At 47.3% G+C, this 20,873-nt stretch overlaps 1 protein-coding gene across 2 annotated transcripts in view; it reads left to right on the forward strand.

The window, feature by feature from the left end:
• The window catches only part of LOC140392592 (protein polyglycylase TTLL10-like), a 185,823-nt gene that overhangs the window by 91,303 nt on the left and 73,647 nt on the right, over positions 1-20,873 (forward strand). The window contains exons 2-4 of one of the 2 annotated variants that reach the window (XM_072477990.1): positions 12,058-12,190; positions 17,077-17,281; positions 19,132-19,291. In XM_072477990.1, coding sequence (XP_072334091.1) covers positions 12,058-12,190; positions 17,077-17,281; positions 19,132-19,291 — 498 coding nt within the window. The remainder of the gene's footprint in view (positions 1-12,057; positions 12,191-17,076; positions 17,282-19,131; positions 19,292-20,873) is intronic. The other variant, XM_072477989.1, reaches the window with a different exon arrangement.

The following is a 20,873-nucleotide window of genomic DNA, read 5'->3' on the forward strand; positions in this document are numbered from 1 at the left end:
CCGTGTCCTAGCCAAGGGTGTCGTAACATCTTCAAAAGAGTAAGGAATGGAAGAGTGTGTAAGAGCAGGCTTTTCAAACATTGTACTGGAGGTCTTGTTGGAAGAGGTATTGGAAGAGATATGCCCCATATTCGCCCAGTCAAATGGCAGTGGAGCTGATAGCCATGGAGGTCAATGCCAGGAGCCTAGGCCCAAGGATCTGGATGCATCGCCACAATAGGTTCAACCACCTTACACGAGTGGTCAAGGTCAGTTAATGCATCTTCAAATGTCATATCATACTCCTGCTGTGTTCAGTGAGGTTGAGAGGGGACGTTAGATGGATCATTGAATTCCAATTTGACACTGCTTTGGTTAAACCAGTGGGCGCTGTTTGAAGCCATGTAGTTGTGTTGCATACAACGACATGGGCATTCACTGCATGCAACTTAATGCTGACACCACAAATGTATGTGTGTGGCAGGATGCCATTTTAGATCTCTAAGTGCCTGTAGAACAAAAGTTAACAAGCCCAATCTTTCGCAGGGCAGTTTGCATTGGTCGACTGGTCTCCTTGCTCTGTTGCTGAATGCATTGAGGGTGTAGGAATGAACCATACAGAATGATGTTTGGTTTTATATCTAGTCAATGCTGAATTCACTCATCTCTGTCACAATGGACTAGCTTGCTTCTGGTCTCTGGGGTACAAAGAGGAACAGTCTGCCATGTCTCCTGTACATAACCATACTGCAGTGACACTCCACCAGATCTTTCAGATTCCACACAGTTACCATTGATGCCCCTTAGGTATCTGTTCATGGCCCCCTTCTATTTTTCACCTCAATACTGCCTCAGCACCACCCCTCCACTCCTCCAACAACCCTTCAGCACCCAATACCATCTAAAAGATCAACATCGGTCCTCTGCCACACTGTGCCAAGAAAGCAGCTCGCCGCAGCGCAGCATGGCCGATGAAAGTCGGGAGATCCCAATCCCAGGATCTAACCGGATCGCAATGCACCGCGAGATTCAATGCAACCTCATGAGATGTTGCAAAGTGAGACCCGCCCACAATGGGCCGGATCAATTTTTAGTAAACCTGTATAATGATGGGAGACAGTAAGCTTTACCCTAATGTGCAGATTGCCAAGGTACCTGACTGAGGCTTTGGGATTGAATCCCTTCACGTCAGAGACCTCGGGAGTGGGCCATTTGGTACTTGTTCCCATAAATGGGGACCAGATGGAATGGTACTTGGGGGGTCTCCAAGGGGATCGGAGGCCCCCAGCTGCTTGAACTTTGGGCAGCGTGGTACCCTGGCAGTGCCACTTAGGTGCCATCTGGGCACTGCCAAGGTGCCCAGCAGGCACTGGCAGGGTGCCAGGTTGGCACTGCCAAGATGGCATTTTGTACACGCATGTAATCAAACCCGGGTTGCCCGGCTTGGGTGTTGAATGGGTGCCATTTTAAAATGGCATCTCGATCTCTTGCTACAATGGGGCGTTCTGGTGAGCGGAGCTCCCCCTTGTTAAAAACGGGGCTGTGTGCGGCCTCACACCGCGAGTGCCGGGAAACACATGGCTAAAAGCTCTCGCTTGGGGACTTTGCTCCCTTTTGGGAAGACCGCGCCCATCATTCTACGTATGAACCCCTTTGTCACACAGTTCTACATGACCACTACCTCTCATAACCCCTCCGCTGCCTCTAAATTGTCAGACCTCTTGTCCGACATCCAACTAGATGAGCAGCAATTTCCTGCAATAAAATATTGGGAAGGTTGAAGCCATTGTCTTTGGTTCCCACCGCAATCTGACCACCCATTCCGCCCCTCTGCCCAATAAGTGCCTGAGGCGGAACTAGTTTTTTCACAACCTTGATGTAATTTTCACCCTGAGATAAGCTTCTGATCTCATCATCACTGTCACTGCCTGTTTCCACCTCCATTCCTTCAGCCAGCTCCACCTCTGCCTCAGTTGACCTGCTGCTGAAACCTTCATTAACGCTTTTTTCCCCTCTTTAGACTTGGTTATTCCAACATGTTCCCAGCTGGTCTCCCATCTCCCACCAGCTGTAAACTTGTGGTTAACCAAAACGATGCTGCCCCATGTCCTTATTACTGCCAATTCCAATTACCCATTATTCAAAAAAAAATTCACATTCTTTTTTGTAATAAATTTAGAATATCAAATTATTTTTTCGAATTAAGGGGCAATTTAGCGTGGCCAATCCACCTGGCCTGCACATCTTTGGGTTGTGGGGGTGAAACCCACGCAAACGCAGGGAGAATGTGCAAACTCCACACGGACGGTGACCCAGAGCCAGGATCGAACCTGGGACCTCGGCGCCGTGAGGCAGCAGTGCTAAACACCTGTCATTCACATTCTTGCAGACCTACGTTAGCTTCTAGATAAGCAACTCCTCAATTTTAAAATTCTCTTCCTTGTTTTCAAATCTCTCCATTCCTCATCCTTCCCAGTCTCTGTAACCTCCTCCGGCCCTCCAACTTTCCGTGATATCTGTCGTCTTCCAATTCGATGCTCTTGAACATCCTCCATTTTAACCATTGGCAGCCTTACCTTCGGCAGCCGAGGACCAAAGTCTGGTATTCCCTCCCTGAACCTTTACACCTTTCTGCCTTTCTTTCCTCCTTTAAGGCATTCTACAAAAGCTATGTCTGACCTAATCCTTTATGTAGATCGGTGTCATATTTTGAGGGAAGGGCTACTGTGGGATGTTTCACTGCATTAAAGGTGCCATATAAATGCAGGTTTTTGTTGTTGCTGCTGTGTGTGTGTGTGTGTATATATATATATTATATATATATAATCATATACACATTATTTCATTTCATTTTTCATTTCATCTAGTGGAGAGTAGTTCAGATTCCATGGACAACACTCACTGTAGAAGCTCACCGATAACCAGTTGGCTGCAGTACCAGAGGGAAATGATCAGAGCCCATGGAGCTGTGCCCCAGTGTGGAGTCAACATCTACTGGCAGTAGAGGGGAGAAAACTAGCAGAGAAACAAAAGCACGTTTGTGTTGTCAACTCTACTCCATTGTAGCCTTTTCTATAAAGTCCTCTTTGCTGTTCGATCACAAAGCCTGCCCATCTGGTCACAATTTGCCACTATTCTCAATGAGTCAAAGTAAGTGTGACTTAAGTAAACATTTGCAACTGTGACCTAAATTGGGTCATGGATCATGTATTATGAGGCAGGGTCTAATTGGACATTTCTCATTTATGCTATGATTTAGATGACTTTCCAAAATTCATCTGGAGCTTCCTGTTCTTTTTTCTGAGGAATATCAATGACTTCCATACAATTTTAATTGCCCCTTCGATGCTTTTTTTCCTTTTGGTGGTGAATCATCTTCACAACATTTCTATTCCGCCCCCGCCGGCTGAACGCTCCGTCACGCCGGCCGGTCAATGGGGTTTCCCATTGTGGGGCAGCCCCAACGCCGTCGGGAAACCCCTGGGCTGCCAACAAAATGGAGCATCCCGTCGGCGGAGAATCCAACCCTGTATCTATGTAATATCTCGTACCTTCACATTGGCCTCACCAGGAAGTTCTCCATTTAAGAATAAGTGCAAGCTGTGTGTCTGTTGCTCAATTCAATATTTTTAAGCTCTCCATATTTTCACATGGACCATGTTCATTGTCATGATGATGGATCAAACCCCCAATTTACTTACAGATGTCGGAGCAGACTCAATGAGCTGAATGGCCTACTTCCGCACTGTAGAGATTCTATGATTCTATGTTGAACATTAAAGTAGGACATATTTTTAAAAATGGACATACAAGCCTAAAATGGTTGAGAATGCAGATTCTGAGATGTAATTCCTATGTGGATTATATTCAGGCCCATGAGAGACAACGGAATCTCACACCCTTTTTCAGATGGACATTTCAAAGAAATAGGCAATGCAAAAAAACAAACTGTAATCTCCTGTGGAGATAATGGAAGATGATTACCCTCTCAGCAGGAAACTATCTCCTGTGAGTTATATCCCAGACATGTTTGTGGTTATCCCCTTCCAGCAATACGGGATTTAAAAACCAACTGGAACTCTGGTCTGTGTGTGCTAGTCTGGTGTTCTGGTTCCACTGTGCTAGTGTGCGCTGTGAGGATCGGAGCTGAAGAATGTCAACCAGATACCCTTGCTGCCTGTCGGTAAAGCCTTGCTTTTTCTCATATTGCTAGGAGCAAGTCAAAGCCGCCATTGAAAAGGAAGCAGCCAACCGACAGAAGCAAGCATCTCCTAACCAGGGGCGGCATGTGACCTAGTGGTTAGCACTGGGGCTGCGGCACTGGGGACCCGGGTTCGATCCCGGCTCTGGGTCACTGTCTGTGTGGAGTTTGCACATTCTCCCCCTGTCTGCGTGGGTTTCACCCCACAACCCAAAGATGCCAGGTTAGGTGGATTGTCCACGCTAAATTGCCCTTAAAATTGGGGGAAAAAATAATTGGGCACTCTAAATTTATTTTAAAAAAAGACTCTCCTAACCAAAAGCACAACTGCCAAAGTCAGCATAACCTGAATCACACAACTTAATGGCCGCCACTTAGACATATCTAAAATTGATTTGTATGTCTTTTATTTTGGACTCACTTCTCATTGTTAATCTGTGTGTATGTATGTTACATTTTATTACTTTCTTCTTAATTTTAATAACTAATAAACTCACTCTTCCTTTAACTCGGGAAAACCTGGTTAAATTGGCCCCTTTTAAGACATAAATACATTTGGATTGGGTACAGGTATCCAGAGGGAGAAGGGATACTTTTTAAATTAACCAAGGAGGTTGATTAAAGACGGGGAGCCAGCTAATCCCTCCACACCTTGGGGCAAAACCATTTGGGTGTATCCCATCCAGCATCATAACAAATTTGGGTACCTCGCCCAGATCGGTATTAACAACATATTGTTCTCTCTACAAGAGCAGCTTGCAAATGTATAGTGCCGTTAACGTTGTAAAACGCCTCAAGGTGCTTCGGAGCATTATCAAATTTGACTCCAGGCCACTCAAGGAAATTTTAAGACAGGTGATCAAAGGTTAGGTCACGGAATTGTTTTAAGTGTGTGAATGTTAAGGAGAGACAGGTAGCAGGTTTAAGGGAGATTATCCTCTAAATTGGGAGTATAGGCAAATATACTCAATATGAAACACTCCCCCTCTTCATGGGTGAAGAAGGTTTTACTGGTCCCAGTCGTCATGGATGCTTCATCACCGCCCAGGAGCCACAGGTGATCTGATTGCTGATGCCTGCAGCTGTTTTATTATCTTCTGGTGGGTGCAGACCTGTTTTCCTGCTCTATGTGTCTCCACTCCTGACGGCGCAGCTGTGCCCTACCAATTCTCTTCAACAAAGACCCCCACACCCAGACGTTCTCAGTGCCTTTAAAGTCGATTAGGTATGCCCTGGCATCCACTCACTCCCAATTTCCAAACCCAGAAAGCAGTAAGGCAGCACAGTCTTCACCGCCTGGACGGCATTCTGGAGATACAATAAACCTTTTTGCCAAGAGACCACCCCCATTGCATTGACTTAGCAATTCATAGAATTTACAGTGCAGAAGGAGGCCATTCGGCCCATCGAGTCTGCACCGGCTCTTGGAAAGAGCACCGCTACCCAAGCCCACACCTCCACCCTATCCCCATAACCCAGTAACCCCACCCAACACTGAGGGCAATTTATCATGGCCAATCCACCTAACCTGCACATCTTTGGACTGTGGGAGGAAACCGGAGCACCCGGAGGAAACCCACGCACACATGGGGAGAACGTGCAGACTCCGCACAGTGACCCGAGCTGGGAATTGAACCTGGGACCCTGGAGCTGTGAAGCAATTGTGCTAACCACTATGCTACCGTGCTGCCCATAATTCAACTGAGATGACTAACATTGATTCAATAAAGTTGGAGACACGTCTTTCAGAGTGACAGAGCCCGTGCCACTCAAAGCTGCTTAATGAACACTGATGGAGCAAAACTAATCTCGACCTTTCCTTAAGAGAGGAACACACTTAGGTCGGAAGGAACATGACCTATGGAAGAAATGCTTTAAAGAGCTGAATGACATTTTCTATGCTTAAGTTTACTTAAGTTTGCAGGATTTTTTATTGAAAGATTGACAGTTCGAATAATGCCACAGGAAACCAAATAATGAGCATAAAATTTACATGCCTGAAACAAGTAATTTAGAAAGGAACATTCCCTTAAGTGCCATGGGCATGTGGAATAGACTGTCAGAAAACGTTAATTCCATGTTAATACTTTTTAAAAGCGCTGGAAGAATATTTGATGAGGAGTGGGATTGATGATTGCAAAAATAAGCAGATGTAGATTAATGCTGAGCATGGAACATGATGGTTGCTGGAGATGGTATGCTCAAGAAAGGAATTGCTTCAATATCTTTTACGTAGACTGTAAAACTTTCCAGCCAATCATGTGGGCGAAATCTTCCAGGATTTTAACTCAAATCCACTGAATGGCGGCCATTGACTGTGAGATGCTTGGCAATGTCCTGAAGATGTGAAGGCTGATATACAAATCAAGTTTTTATTTCTTTAAGCGAGTACATGGAACGTGTAGGAATAAATGGTCGCAGTTTCATAACTCTAGCCTTTTTCTTTTCTTTGTAGTAAGGACGTGAATTTTGTTACTTGCGCCAATGTCTCCAGGCACATTTTGTGAACAATTAACGGACTTAAAGGTGCGGTCTCACTGCCACAGAGTTTGGTCAAACTGTAGGAGCTTCAAAGACCCTTTTGCAATCTTTGATGGAATAATATTTCCAAAGGTGCGCAAAACATGAAGTAGCAAATATCTGCAAAGGATTACAAAATCTTCTATCTAATGGCTATTTAAACTCTTCAAGCTATACAGTCATGGCTTTTGACTTCATGAGATCCCCTTTGATTGTTATTACAATCTTATTATGACAGAGTGAGTCATGATCTTTCAGCTAAACTCACAGATAATGTATTGGATCACGTGTTTCTTTTGTTCCCTGTTATAAGACTGCAAAATTCAAGCTATGCCCATTTTTGAGATGTTGCAAGCTCTTGAGTTTGCACTGTTGTCGCTGTGTCTATTTATTTTGCTTTTCTAACAACGCAGGAGAAACAAGTTTGTATGTTTAGGTAACTTCTATCACTTGAAGATACAAGCTCTGATTACTTGGGATAGAGTGAGGGGCCATGGTGGGGTGGTGAGTGCCAGTGGAGGACTTGATGTTATTTGGACTACAACCCCTGATGCAGAGCTCATTTAAAGTTTGTGTGAGCAGCCCGCATCGCAGCCTGTTCCCAAGGATTGAAATGCCCCTGGCCCAGGGGCAGTGTGTCAAATCAGGTTAGAACCAGCCTATTAGAATCTGCCAACTCAGTATATGAGGATTTTCATGAAACGTTATCTATGGTATTGTCATAACTGTAAGAACTGCAAAGGTTAATGAAGTGGCTAGAGTAGCCACTAGAGGGAGCTACAGTTACAACTATATAAGGCAGTGATGCTAAGCCTTCTGAGGGAGTGTGTGCAGGAGTTAGCTAGAGAGAGTCAGAAGTACAAATAGTGTAAGTGAGAGCAGATCATAGTTTAAATCAGCAGTGATATTAACTATAGATGAGTGAAGCTTATATATTATTCATTAACTGTATTCTTTAGGACTACATGTTGAATCCAAATTAGTAGTGTTAATAAGTTTATAGCTTTGTTTAAGTTCAAGCTATTTTGTGGTCCTTGTGAACTACGCCAACCATCCTGAAATAAGCAACACAAAGAACACCACATTATCATTATCAGAATGTCTATACATTCAGAATTGTGCCACGTTTGGGGACCAATATATCATCATCGTCAGCTGTCCCTTGATTCAATGAATCATCTGCCATGTTTCTTCATGTGAAGACACAGGCGGTTTTTGACTCATATATCAATGAGCACCTGAGCCAGGATGCCCCAGAAGGTCCATCAGGAGTGCAGGATTTGTTTCCTTCTCTGCTGCCGTTCTGCCTCATCGTTAAGACTTTGTAACTCAAAGCGTAATGGAGCTTAATAGACAAGATAGTGTTGCTTTGGGTATTTAGGTAGCATACTCCGTCAAGTCATCAAGGTCAATGCTGTGGTGCTTCAAGGAGAGCTTAGAGTATGTGGATCCGTTTTGTTTGTCCTCCCCTGGAATGCTGGCAATTTGAGAGTTGGGAAAGCAAGACCTGGTGGGAGAGATGCTTTTCAACCATCAGGACACAGTGACAATCCATCAAAGTTGATTTTGTCACAGTTTTGATGTAATGTTTATGGAGCTGGATTAGATTGGATTGGATTTGTTTATTGTCACGTGTACCAAGGTACAGTGAAAAGTATTTTCCTGCGAGCAGCTCAACAGATCATTAAGTACATGGAAAGAAAAGGGAATAAAAGAAAATACATAATAGGGCAACACAAGGTATACAATGTAACTACATAAGCACCGGCATTGGATGAAGCAAACAGGGGTGCAGTGTTAATCAGGCCAGTCCATAAGAGGGTCATTTAGGAATCTAGTAACAGCAGGGAAGAAGCTGTTTTTGAGTCTGTTTGTGCGTGTTTTCAGACTTCTGTATCTCCTGCCCGATGGAAGAAGTTGGAAGAGTGTGTAAGCCGGGTGGGAGGGGTCTTTGATTATACTGCCCGCTTTCCTCAGGCAGCGGGAGGTGTAGATGGAGTCAATGGATGGGAGGCAGGTTTGTGTGATGGACTGGGCTGTGTTCACGACTCTCTGAAGTTTCTGGCGGTCCTGGGCCGAGCAGTTGCCATACCAGGCTGTGATGCAGCCAGATGGGATGCTTTCTATGGTGCATCTGTAAAAGTTGGTATGAGTTAATGTGGACATGCAGAATTTCCTTAGTTTCCTTAGGAGGTATAGGCGCTGTTGTGCTTTCTTGGTGGTAGCGTCGACGTGGGTGGACCAGGACAGATTTTTGGAGATGTGCACCCCTAGGAATTTGAAACTGCTAACCATCTCCACCTCAGCCCCGTTGATGCTGACAGGGGTGTGTACAGTACTTTGCTTCCTGAAGTCAATGACCAGCTCTTTAGTTTTGCTGGCATTGAGGGAGAGATTGTTGTCGCTGCACCACTCCACTAGGTTCTCTATCTCCCTCCTGTATTCTGACTCATCGTTACTCGAGATCCGGCCCACTATGCTCGTATCGTCAGCAAACATGTAGATGGAGTTGGAACCAAGTTTTGCCACGCAGTCGTGTGTGTACAGGGAGTAGAGTAGGGGGCTAAGTATGCAGCTTTGCAGTGCCCCGGGGCCAGGTTCAAGTTGGCTTGAAGAAGGACACTAGCATGTGTTTGCTGGTCCTCCCATTGAATCTGGGGGATGGAGCTGAAGCATTGTTGATGGAATTTCTCTCGCACTCCTGTGCATTGCTGGTACATAGCCCTAGTCTCACTGTAGTACAGGAGTGTGGTGACAACGATTGCTCCGTACAGTAGGACTTTTATTGACATGCTATCAAACAATCACTGTCTTAGTTTGTAGAATGCCGCGTTGGCACTGCTGATCCAGTGTTGGATATCCTCATCAGCGTGACCTTCTGAGATAGGTGGCTACCAAAGTATGGGAGGTTATATTGGACAGGGACAAGAATAAACTGATATCCTTGTATGTACCCTTTCCTTTACTGTCGGCAATCACTGTTATTTGAAAAGGAAGATGTGTGTGTGTTTCTTAGCCGACAGAGTATTTAAAGAATAGCAGCAAGTTTTTGTGGGTTTAAGTAAAGAGAATTATTTACTCACACATTCAGCCTGAAAGCCAAAACACTACTCAACCACGTACAAGAAAGATAAAGTTAAAGAGAATAGCGCACTTTTACAAGCTGTAAACAAAATAATAGTTTATGTGTTCGGCTCATCATTGGGAAAGCAGGTGTGGCGGGTCCATTGAAGGGTTGTTTTCACTCAGAAAGTATAATTTAGGTGGATTTAGTAGTTGGAGACATTCATCAATCTTGTTGCAAGATTCCCTTGAAGAGATGGAAATTTGGTCTGTCGCAAGGTTAGTGAATTGCAGTTTGTTTTGACAGGAGTTCAGGTTCTTTGGAATAGGAATCAGGCTGGGAAATATGTTGGATGCAGCAGCCTCCAGGTTTAAAAAGCATAGTGTTTACTGCCTTGTCCTGTCGCTGGTATTCTGAAGTGGCTGTTCTTTTAGCCTGCCCAGGTTCTCCCAGGCTCTTGGGTAATAAGTCTGTTATCTGCAGCCAGTGTCGGTCACATGGTGGCAAATTTCAGCGCCTTCCATTGTTCACATGACGGGTTGGAGCCAGATACACAATGGGGAATGAGTAATAACCCATGAACATTCTAGCTCTGGTTAGCACACTGGAAGACTTTGTTTGATGTTCCATCTTCACAGCTCCGTCACATCCTGCCGTCATTGTTTGTTCGATCACTTTCATTGAGCTGGTAGGGATGGTCCCTTTGACCCTGAGAAACCCATTTTCATTCAAGAACTTTCCAGGGGCATTTCCAGACTGTGCAGAAATTACAAAAGTCACCTGATCCTTGATGGCCATCTTAGTACCCTGCTTAGTGCCCATTTTAAAAAAAGTGATAACCCTCATGAGGACCAGGGGGAATCACTCATCTATCTTCCCGTGGGGCCTATAGTGTACGAGTTACCATGGTAACGGACGGAGGCCCGCCCAGCTGGGACTCATTACTGTTGCTCTTTTTAATGAGTGGAATACTATCCCACTAGCGTCACCAATAATGTTGCCAATCGGCACCGGAGTCACCAATAATGTTGCCAATTTAACTAGATATGGCAGTTATTAATGATAATATTGCTTTTCAGAGTCGCCAGGTATCAAACGATACCACCACAAGGCTTTACCGGATATCGATCAAAGACCAAACAACCTCAGTTAGTCAGTTCAAAGATAGTTTATTGAAACACAAGGATTACTTCAACATGCAACATAAAACGCTACAAGTTAAACTACACCTAACAACTACAATAACCTGTACTTAACTTCAGGGCAACCGGCTCTTTGCAGATGAACAAGGCCTTTGTTCGGATCTTGCGAGGCTGGGTAGAAGAAGTGGCTTCGTTTCTCCTGGGCTCATCCGTCTGGTAGAGAGCGTTGGTCTTGAACTTGTCTTCTGGTCTTAATGCTACACTTGGTTTTAGGCGTAGGCCGGGGCCAAGAGAGACTGAACACATGGCTGTGTCTCTTTTTATCCCTCTGGGATTTCGCGCTCTTTGGGGTGGTCCTTAGCTTTGGACCCAATAATTCGACAGGCTTTGATCACTGCCTCCGATTTTGGCCAATAAAGGGGCGGGTACCTTGATGGCTGGGCGTGTCCTGAGCGGTCATTGACCTCGGCTGTTTGGGCTTTCTTAGCAAAGGGAGTGGCGCCGGTTAGTCTGCATCTGTATCGGTTACCTGAGTACAGTCCTTTTGTTCTGGGGAAATGGGCCATTAGAATGCAAACAACCGGGGGTTCCGATCGCGTCTAGCTATCTGGGTTGCAAAAACTCTGAGTGTGTCTGAGTTCTGGGTTGGCCATAATTCCCATGGTCCATCTGAGATGGCTACATTACTGAGCCCTTTAAATGCCGTGACAGACCTGGCTCCGGATCACTGTTAGTTCTGGGCTGGGACACCTGTGGACCGTGTGTGTTGCTTCACTTTTGTGTTTAGAATAAATCTGTTTAAAGCTTCATCTTCTTATCTCCTGAATTATGACAAAAAAAGAGAGAGACTTCTAGAAAATGATACACTAGAGACAGTCCATGTTTAAAGTTATGAATATGAAAAGTTTTTTAAAAATACATACCTTTTAGTCCAAAGCAAAGACAACTAAACTCGTGAACAATGATAGAATGGGTAAATGTAGTGCAAACAGTTTGTCGTTTTTTGATTGAACAGAGTAAACAATGCCCCTCTCCTCCACCTAGCAGCTGGTTACGAACAGATTCTTAAAGACAGCAATGAACTGCTTCCACCTGGAGCAGAACCCTTTCTCCGACCCTCTGATAGCAAATTTGATTTTCTCCAATCCTAGGAATTCTGCCACGTCCGCCATCCAGCCCGAGGCCCTAATGGCGCCACCGATCTTCACCCAAGCAGGATTTGTCGCCAGGCTAACAGAGATGCAAAGGCCAAAACGTCAGCCCCCTTCTGCTCAAGCAGCTCTGGCAAGTCTGACACCCCGAACATGGCCACCAGCGGACGGGGCTCCATCCTGACCCCCAATTCCCAACATGGGCTCAAAGAATGTGGCTCAGAACTCGACCAGCTTCGGGCAGGACCGGAACGTGTGAAAGTGGTTCGCCGGCCACCCCCCCCCGGCATTGCTCCCATCTATCCTCCACCCCAGGAAGAACCCACTCAAGCGCACTTTGGTTCGGTGTCCCCTATGCGCCACCTTCAGTTGTATCAGGCCCAGTCCAGCTCAAGAGGAGGCAGAATTAGTTCTGTGCATAATCTCATTCCAAAGCCCTGCTTCTAGCTTGAGTCCCAATCCCTCCTCCCACCTCTCCCTTGTCCCGTCCAAAGGGGCCCTTACTTCCTCTAGCAGCCGCCCGGATATGTCTGAGATCTTTCCCTCTCCCAACTCATCCTGTCATAACATTCTGTCGAGCAAGGTGGGCTTTGGCAACTGAGGGAACACGGGGGGCTTCCTTGCAGAGAAAGTCGTCTCTGGATGTATCTAACTCGCTCCCTTTCAGGACTGAAATTTCTCCGTCAGCTCCTCCAGACCTGCAAACCTACCACCCACGTACCGTCCCTAAACCTCACCACCTCCTCCTTCCTCTTCCAGGTTTTATAGGTAGCGTCCATTCCCACCAGAATTAATCTATGGTTGTCGCAAATTGGTGCTGAGACAGACACGCCCCTTAACTTGAAATGGTCCCTGAATTGGTTCCAGACTTTCAACGATGCTACCATCACCATGAACCTGGTCAGAGAGAATGGGATGGGGGGGGGGGGGCAGCAGCCAACGCCCGCAAGGACGTCCCCACACGATGATTCCTCCCTCTGCTCCCACTCGGCCCCTGGCACCCGGAGCCAGCCCTGTACCCTTTCCACGTAATGATACATAAGGTTTGGCTTTGCCAGATATCCTGCAGGATGGTTTTACGAATCCTGCGATCTTCCCCGACCATATGAAGGCTGAGATCAGTTTATCCACCTTGGCGAAGAATGATTTGGGGAGGAAAATCAAGAGCTACCGAATCACAAACAGGAACCTCGGTAGGACATTCATTTTTATTGTCTGCGCTCTCCCCGCCAGGTAGAGTGGGAGTGAGTCCCACGTGTGCAGGTCCTCTTGCACTCCTTCCACCAAACTAGTCAGGTTCAATTTGTGGAGCTGGGCCCAGTCCTGGGCTATCTGGATCCGCAAGTACCGAAACTTAGTTTGAGCTCGTAGATCCGCCTCCCTCCCTGGCGATTAACGGGGAATATTTCACTCTTACTTAGGTTTAACGTATATCCTGAGAGGGCTGCAAACTTCCTCAGGAGCTCTATTATCTTTCCCAGGCTGGCTAGGGGGGGTCAGAGATGTAAAGCAGCAGGTCATTCACAAAGAGGACACTATGCTCCCTGCCTCCTGTCGCCTTTCCACTCACCCGATGGCCCGAGCACGATCGGCAGCTGCTCAATTACCAGAGCGAACAGTCGTGGGGACAATGGGCATCCCTGCCTCGTGCCCCTGTACAACCGGAAGTAATCCGAGCTCATGGCGTTCGTCTGGATGCTCGCCATGGGAGCACTGTGCAACAGTTTCATCCACAAGATGAATATTGGCCCAAACCCAAACCATTCCAAAGGCCTTCACTGCGTCCATGGAGATGATTGCTTCAGGTGTCTCCTTTCTGGCTGGGAACATGACAGTGTTCAATAGTCGCCTGATGTTGTCGGCCTGTGCCAAACCATGTCTGGGCCTCCGCAATCACTTCTGGCAGGGTCTGGCTTGAACCTTAGCTAAACCTTTACATCGGTGTTCAGAAATGAGATAGGTCCGTATAACCCACATTCCACCGGGTCTTTGTCTCTCTTCGGGATCAATGAGATCGAAGCCTGTGCCAATGTGGACGGCAAGGCCCCCCTCAGCCATTGAACACCCCCGGTGATGCCAGCACCACCGCAAAAGTTTTGTAGAAGTCCAACAGGAACCCATCCAGTCCCAGCACCTTCCCGGATTGCATGGAGTTGATGCAGTCCATGACCTCCTCCATACCCACCAGTGCTTCCGGACCCTGGCCCCTTCCCTCCTCCACCACTGGGAAGCCAAGCCCCCCAGAAATTGTTTAATCTTGCCAGAGCCCCTTCCAGGGCTCAGATGTGTACACCCCTCGGTAGAAGGCTCCAAAGTCACCATTGATCTCTTCTGGGGCTGTGACCAACTGATCGCCCTCATCACTGATCTGTGCTACCTCCCCTGCGGCCGCCTGCTTCCTCAACTGGTGGGCCAACAGGTGGCTGGCCTTATCACCAAGCTCATAGGAGGTCCCATGTGAATGGAGGAGCTGGCTTCCTGCATTCCCCGTTGAAATCAGCTCAAACTCCATTTGCAGTTTTTCCTCTCCACTAGCAGCTCCAGTGTCGGAACTGTGGGGTTCTGCTCATCCACCTCCAATATGGAGTTGATCAACCAATGACTAACCGCCCTCTTCCCCCATCCCTGTCAGTACTGTATATTATCTCCCCCCTGATCACCACCTTCAGTGCCTCCCAGAATGTGGAGGGTGAGACTTCCCCGTTCTGATTGCAGTTCACAGAGTTATCACTACCAGGTGGCATCTTTTCACAAAAAGCCTTGTTGGCGAGGAGAGTCGTGTCCAAATGCCACAGAGGGTGCTGGGCCCGACCTGCCTCTAGCCTCGGCTCCGCATAATGTGGTACGTGATCTGAGAGACCCATTGCTGAATATTCATTCCCCAATACCCTTGGGAGCACCGATTTCCCCACGACAAAAAAGTCTATTCGGGAGCATCTCCTGTGAATGTGTGAGAAGAACTTCCTCTCCCTCTGCTGAACCTTCTCCCCCCAAACTGCTCTATGAAAACAGTCAACTCTTTCATCATTCCTGACAATCCGCGTGACCTGGGAGTTGACCTGTCCACCCTCGGGTCCAGGACACAGTTGAAGTCAACCCCCCCCATGATCAGTTGGTGGGAGTTGAGGTCGGGGGTCGCCGCCAATGTTTTCTTGACAAACTCTCCATCATCCCAGTTCGGGATGTACCGCTAGTTCACCAGTACCACCAGAGCGGCCTCCAAAACCCCACTCACCATTACATAACGTCCTTCCGGGTCCGTCACCGCATTGGTCGCCCGTAAACATTACCAGCTTACTAAACTGGATTACCTCATCTCTCGCCCTCGTGTCAAAGTTTGATTGATCAGCTTGTCCCTTCCTTACTCTCATCTGACCTCTTGTAAAAAGATTACATTGGCCCTCAGGTTTTTCAGGCGGGAGAAGACGCGGGATCTTTTGTCCAGAACTTTAAGCCCCCTCATGTTCTATGTGACCATCCTGATGGGGGTCTCTGTAACCCCCTCTTTTGGGGTCAGTCATAATCACCTCGTGGACATGCCGCTGCATGCCTGGGCTTGCCTTTTTTCCTCAGTCTGTCCAAGATGGCCACCGCCCTCAATCAAACCGTTCAACCTGTGTAACCAGAATTCTACCCTCCCCCACTTCCCCTCTCCCCTTAAAATACCCAGACCTCCCCTGCCCGCCCCCGACCCCCTTTGATTGGACAGCCAGCCCCATCTTCTACAGGGTCCCCGCTCAGTTCCACTAATACCTAAAGGAACCAGCCAGCCCCAACACGTTGGCTTGCCCCCCAACCATACCAGACACCACCCGCCTCTCGGGAGACCCGCCTCAGCAACCCCCCGTCGCATTACTCCTGTTTACTAGAATACATGCCAGCATGGCCCCCCCACCACCCCAGAAATGAAGAGGAATGAAATAGACACCCAAAGAGGATTCCAGACTCCTCTTCGTCCAGATGGATTAACCCCCATACCTGTAGGGTCCAGCCCTGTAACCCCAAGCAGCAAGAACCAACAAGGTCTATAAGAGAAACAATGAAACAAACACATATCGAAATTCCGAAATAAGAAAATCCAAGACATCGCGTCCCAGTGCTCAGTTCATTCCCAGCCCATTCCTCTGTATGAAGTGTTTGCCTCCTCTGACGTGTTGACGAAATGGTCCCTGTCCTTGAAAGTGACCCAAGGTTTGGCCAGGTACAACATGCCAAATCGGATTTTACTTTTGAATAGTGCTGTTTTGGCCTTATTAAATTCCGCCTGGCGTCCAACCAGGTCGGCCCCAATGTCCTGGTATATACAAATCTAGTGTTCCTCCCAGTCGCAGCTCCACGTGGCCTTCTCCGATCTTAGGAGATATGTTCCTTCTGCTGGAACTTGTGGAGTTTACCGATTACAGCCCGTGGTGATTCAACGGGTCGTGGTGAAGCGACCTGTGGGTCCGGTCCACCTCGGGAGGGTTTAGCTAAGATTCCCCCCCCTCCCTGACCAGCTTCCCGAGCATCTTGGACATGGACTCGGTTGGGCTCTTACCTTCTGTGTCCTCAGGTAGCCGAACGGTCTGAAGGTTCTGGTGCCGAGACTGGTTCTCCCGGTCGTCGAGTCTGGACTTCAGGATTTTTTCGGTCGCTGCCAATATTGTTATTTCGGCCTCCAATGAGGCAGTTCGTCCTTCCTGCTCCGTGACCGCGCTCTCCATTTCCACGATTGTCGCTCCCTGCGACTCCAGCCGTCCGCTCCAACCAGTCCATCAGCCCATGGGGGGGGGGGGGCGGGGGAGGGCCAGCACTGCTTTGAAGGCCATTTCTGACAACATGTCCTCCTTTACTGCTTTCCTGTGCTTTTGGAGTTCTACCGTGATGAACTCCATCAGCCTCTCCGCAGAGGACTGGGATGGCGTCGACGACTCTACGGGGTCCGCCATGTTCGGCTTCGCACAGCCACGCGGGTCCACTGACTCTGATGTGGGGGATTTGCTCGCTTTATTTTTATTTCCTTTGGTTCTTGCTCTGCAGCCTGCCGACATTTCAAACCAGCAGAGCCCCCAGCGAGGATCAGCTCCGTCCGATTTCCATCAATTCTGGTGCCAGTTCATCGGGTTAAAAGGTCTAAAAAACAGGTTTCCAGATGGGAGCCACCTTTCATGCGACCACTTTGCGCATGGCCGCCACCGCAAGTCGAATATGAAAAGTTATGATATCGTCACTGGGCTTGAAAGAGGTGCGTAACATATTCCAGAGTCTCTCCTTCAACATAGTTGGGAGGTGGAATAGTTGGCTGACAAGGTGTGGATTGATATGTGAGTTCTGTTATGATAGCGTTCAGGGATGGGCTGATTTTCTTGTTTGCAAAGGTGAACAATTGAGAGCGGTTTGCTCTCAAAGCTCAGCTGGATTCTGCCTTCCCCAAAATCCAACATAATCTCCAACAAAAGATTCTGCATTGTATTTGGGCAGGATCTCTGAATACTCCTTACTGTCGGTCAGATGTTGTTGGAATGGGACACTTCACGGCTGCCATGTTAATTCGACCTTTCTGCTCCCTTCCGCTAGGTAAATCTTTGCACTATAGTTTGTTTGAAATAGGAGTCGGTAAAGATCCAGTGAGAGCAACAAGGCACCTGGGGCCTTAGTAAATGGTGTTGAGCAAACAGTCACCCCCAAGCTGTAGCTCTTGTACAACTATGGCATTCCGTTTAGTTTTGTCATGGAAGCGACTAAGGTTAAAGGTTTTCCCATCCAGGCAGTATTTATTACCAGAGGGCAAAATCTTTTATGAGGTGAATGGACGCTGGCAGATAGATTGTGTGGTGGCTGTCACACAACCTTTCTGGCTTTTGAAGTCTGTTTCAGATCTCCCACTCAAGACAGTTGCGGTCATATCATCGTGGAGCATTTGTCGGACAGTGATAAAGTTTCTTGGAGATCCAAATGTTTGGAGACCATTCCACGGAACCTTGGCATGAACTGAGTCGACTGCTTTGCTCAGACCAGTGAGTGTCATGGACAGTTCCTGATCCCAACTGTTCACACGAAAAGTGTCACGTTGGACAGGAACCATTGGGGTAAATTTTCCAGTCCCGCCCACCGCGGGATTCGTTGAGGGCGGGGCAGAAAATCTGATGGACCATTGTGAAGTCCGTTGACCTCAGGTGGGAATTTTCTGTCTTGGGGCAGGCGGGACTGGAATCTCCCACCCATTAACTCTGTTCCTCTCTCTCCACAGATGCTGCCAGGCCTGCTGGGTTTTCCCAGCACTTTTTGTTTTTGGCATTGAAGAATTCTTGGTGCTGTTCTCGATAGACTTCTTGGATCTGTCTGCCAACATAGACCATGTCAGAGTTTCCTTTGGAAAATCTAAAGGCACACTGGGCGGAATTTGGCTGGGGCAAGAACACCGTTGTGTAGCTCTCCAGCTGCACAGCCGAGTTTTCTATCCAGATTCTCCAGCACTATGTACACAGAAAACCTGGGAGTGGGGTTTCCACCGTCACACTGGCGGGGCGGGGCCTGGTTGAGCCGGCTCCTGGTTGATCGGGGCGCCATTTTATAAAGAGTTGGGGCTGCCAGTTTGGCACTTCCAAGGGGCAGTGCCAAGGTGGAAGGGGGCAGTGCTCCAGGCATGTTCCTCTTCTCCCCGGGGGCTATGCTTACTGTTGCATCCCTGGCGGGGAACAGACTGCCTACCGTTTTCCAATACCTTATGTAAACCTCGTCAACGTGGCGTCATGTCGGCAAGGGCGGAAAACTCCTTACCTGGGGAGAAAATATGGTGGGGAAGCCCTTTTAAATCCACGTTAATTTAAGGGAACCTTGTTACATCACTGGAGAGGGGCTGAAAACGAGACCTACTGCCAGGATTCCTGTTCCCGCGGTCTCGCGGGCCTATCCGCTGGCGGCGTCATTTTCATCCCCGTAGAATGCTGACAGAAACACCCCCACCCCTCCCCGTATCTCTGGGGCACTAATGAGTGAAAATGTGAGGGAATTCGCTTGAATGCCATGGAAAGCTGTCCCACTATCTTACTGACTTGTCTTTTTTATCTCTCTGAATTGCCCCATGGTACACAGCACGACCTTCTAGTACACAGTCCGAGGGATCTGGACATGGAAAGCCACCTGGCAGCGCCAATCAAAAAATAGGAGACAAGTCCATCAATGGCAAGAAACAGGAAGAAAATGAAAAACAAGGCCCTTTCTACTACATTGGAGGCACAAATGGCATTGCACTGTATGTATTAAAGTAAAGCTTTATTTTATTATAGGTTGATAACACACAGCAGTTAAACAGGTTTAATATGGGGACCAGAATTTATCATTAACTTTGCAACAAGATCCCTCATCACAGCAGATTCTCTCTCTCGCTCTCTCTCTCTCTTTCTCATGCCTACGCCTCACAAAGAAGGTTGGATATTCCCCACATTAATGATCACATTTGTTGCTCTCTTTGGTTGGCTCTTAATTTGGCTCTGTTTAATTACGTTTGCTCAAGAGTTGCCAGCTATCTTTGGACACCCCCACAAGGTTCAGAACCGAATACTGATCAATGACTCGATACACCAGTTAGTAAGTTCAAAAGAAATGCTCATTTATTTACACACAGTCAAATATACTCATGCATAAACTCTACAAACTAAACTACCACTATTACTAAAGCCTATACTTAGCTTCGGGTGCCACCTCAGTCAGAGGAACAATGGCCGTTGCTCGGTTCTGAGGCTGCTGGGTTGAGCTGTTTACAGGGTAGCAACTAGGAGCGTCTATCTCGTAGCGTGCGTTGACTTGGAACATACTTGGCCTGATGCAGCTGCTAGGCAGGTCTCTCTCTTCACTGAGAGCCAAAGCCAAAGAAGAAAGATTCTCCCTTGGGGAATATCTTTTCTACTAAAAAGGGCTTCGCGTGCTTTTGGGCGGGCCTTGAACTTGGCCTCAACTAATTGGATCTTTTCCAATCAGTTGTATCGATCTTCCTCCAATAGAGGGGTGGTTCCCTGATCGCTGGGCATGTCCTGGTGACTGTGAGTCTGCTTTGTCTTAGTCTCCTCTGGTGCCGGAGAGTCTGCCTTAACATTGTGTATCTAAATGTTTCCCTTTTGTCCCCGGAGATGGCTCATTAGTATGTAGATTGCTTGGTAGTTTCTGTCCTGTCTGAGAGTTTAAGGTTCTAATCAACAGACAGAGCTTGCACCTGCTTGTTTCTTAGCATTGTCCAATTTTCCCTGCATTCTTTGCAAGTGTCCATTTTGTAATCGGGACGTGGCCACCCCAGATGGCTACACATAATGTTCCTGAATAATTTTCATACATCAGAGCAGATCAAAAGCACCGAGGGGGCAGAATAAATGTTCGTGCATAATTACGTGTTTGTTCAGCGATTCTGTCCTTGTGCCACAAGCTTCATTATAATGGTTCACGGCTAGATTTAAAGAGTTAGGTAACCTCTCTCACATATTCTAGTCATAAATTTGATCTGCGAAGGGCAGTTGAATATTGCCACCTCCACTATTATTTCCTTTAACCTGGAACCCTCCTGTTACATTTAGCCCACGGTTATCTCCAACACATTGTTGGTTAAACAAACTCCTGTTCTGGTCTAACTTTGGTATTTCAGTGCAGCAGCACTTGAGGGAGTGCTGTACGGTAAAAGGTGCCAGCTTTCAGATGGGATGTTAAATCGAGGCCCTCTCAGGTGGGCGTACGAGATGCCATAACAGTGTTCTAAAGGAGAAAAGAGGAGCAATTATTCCTAGTTTCCTGGCCAACATTGATCTCTTAACCAGCAACATTATGGCAGATTATCACAGCTATTTGTA

This window comes from Scyliorhinus torazame, chromosome 16, assembly GCF_047496885.1.
Source record: "Scyliorhinus torazame isolate Kashiwa2021f chromosome 16, sScyTor2.1, whole genome shotgun sequence".
Lineage (NCBI taxonomy): Eukaryota > Metazoa > Chordata > Chondrichthyes > Carcharhiniformes > Scyliorhinidae > Scyliorhinus > Scyliorhinus torazame.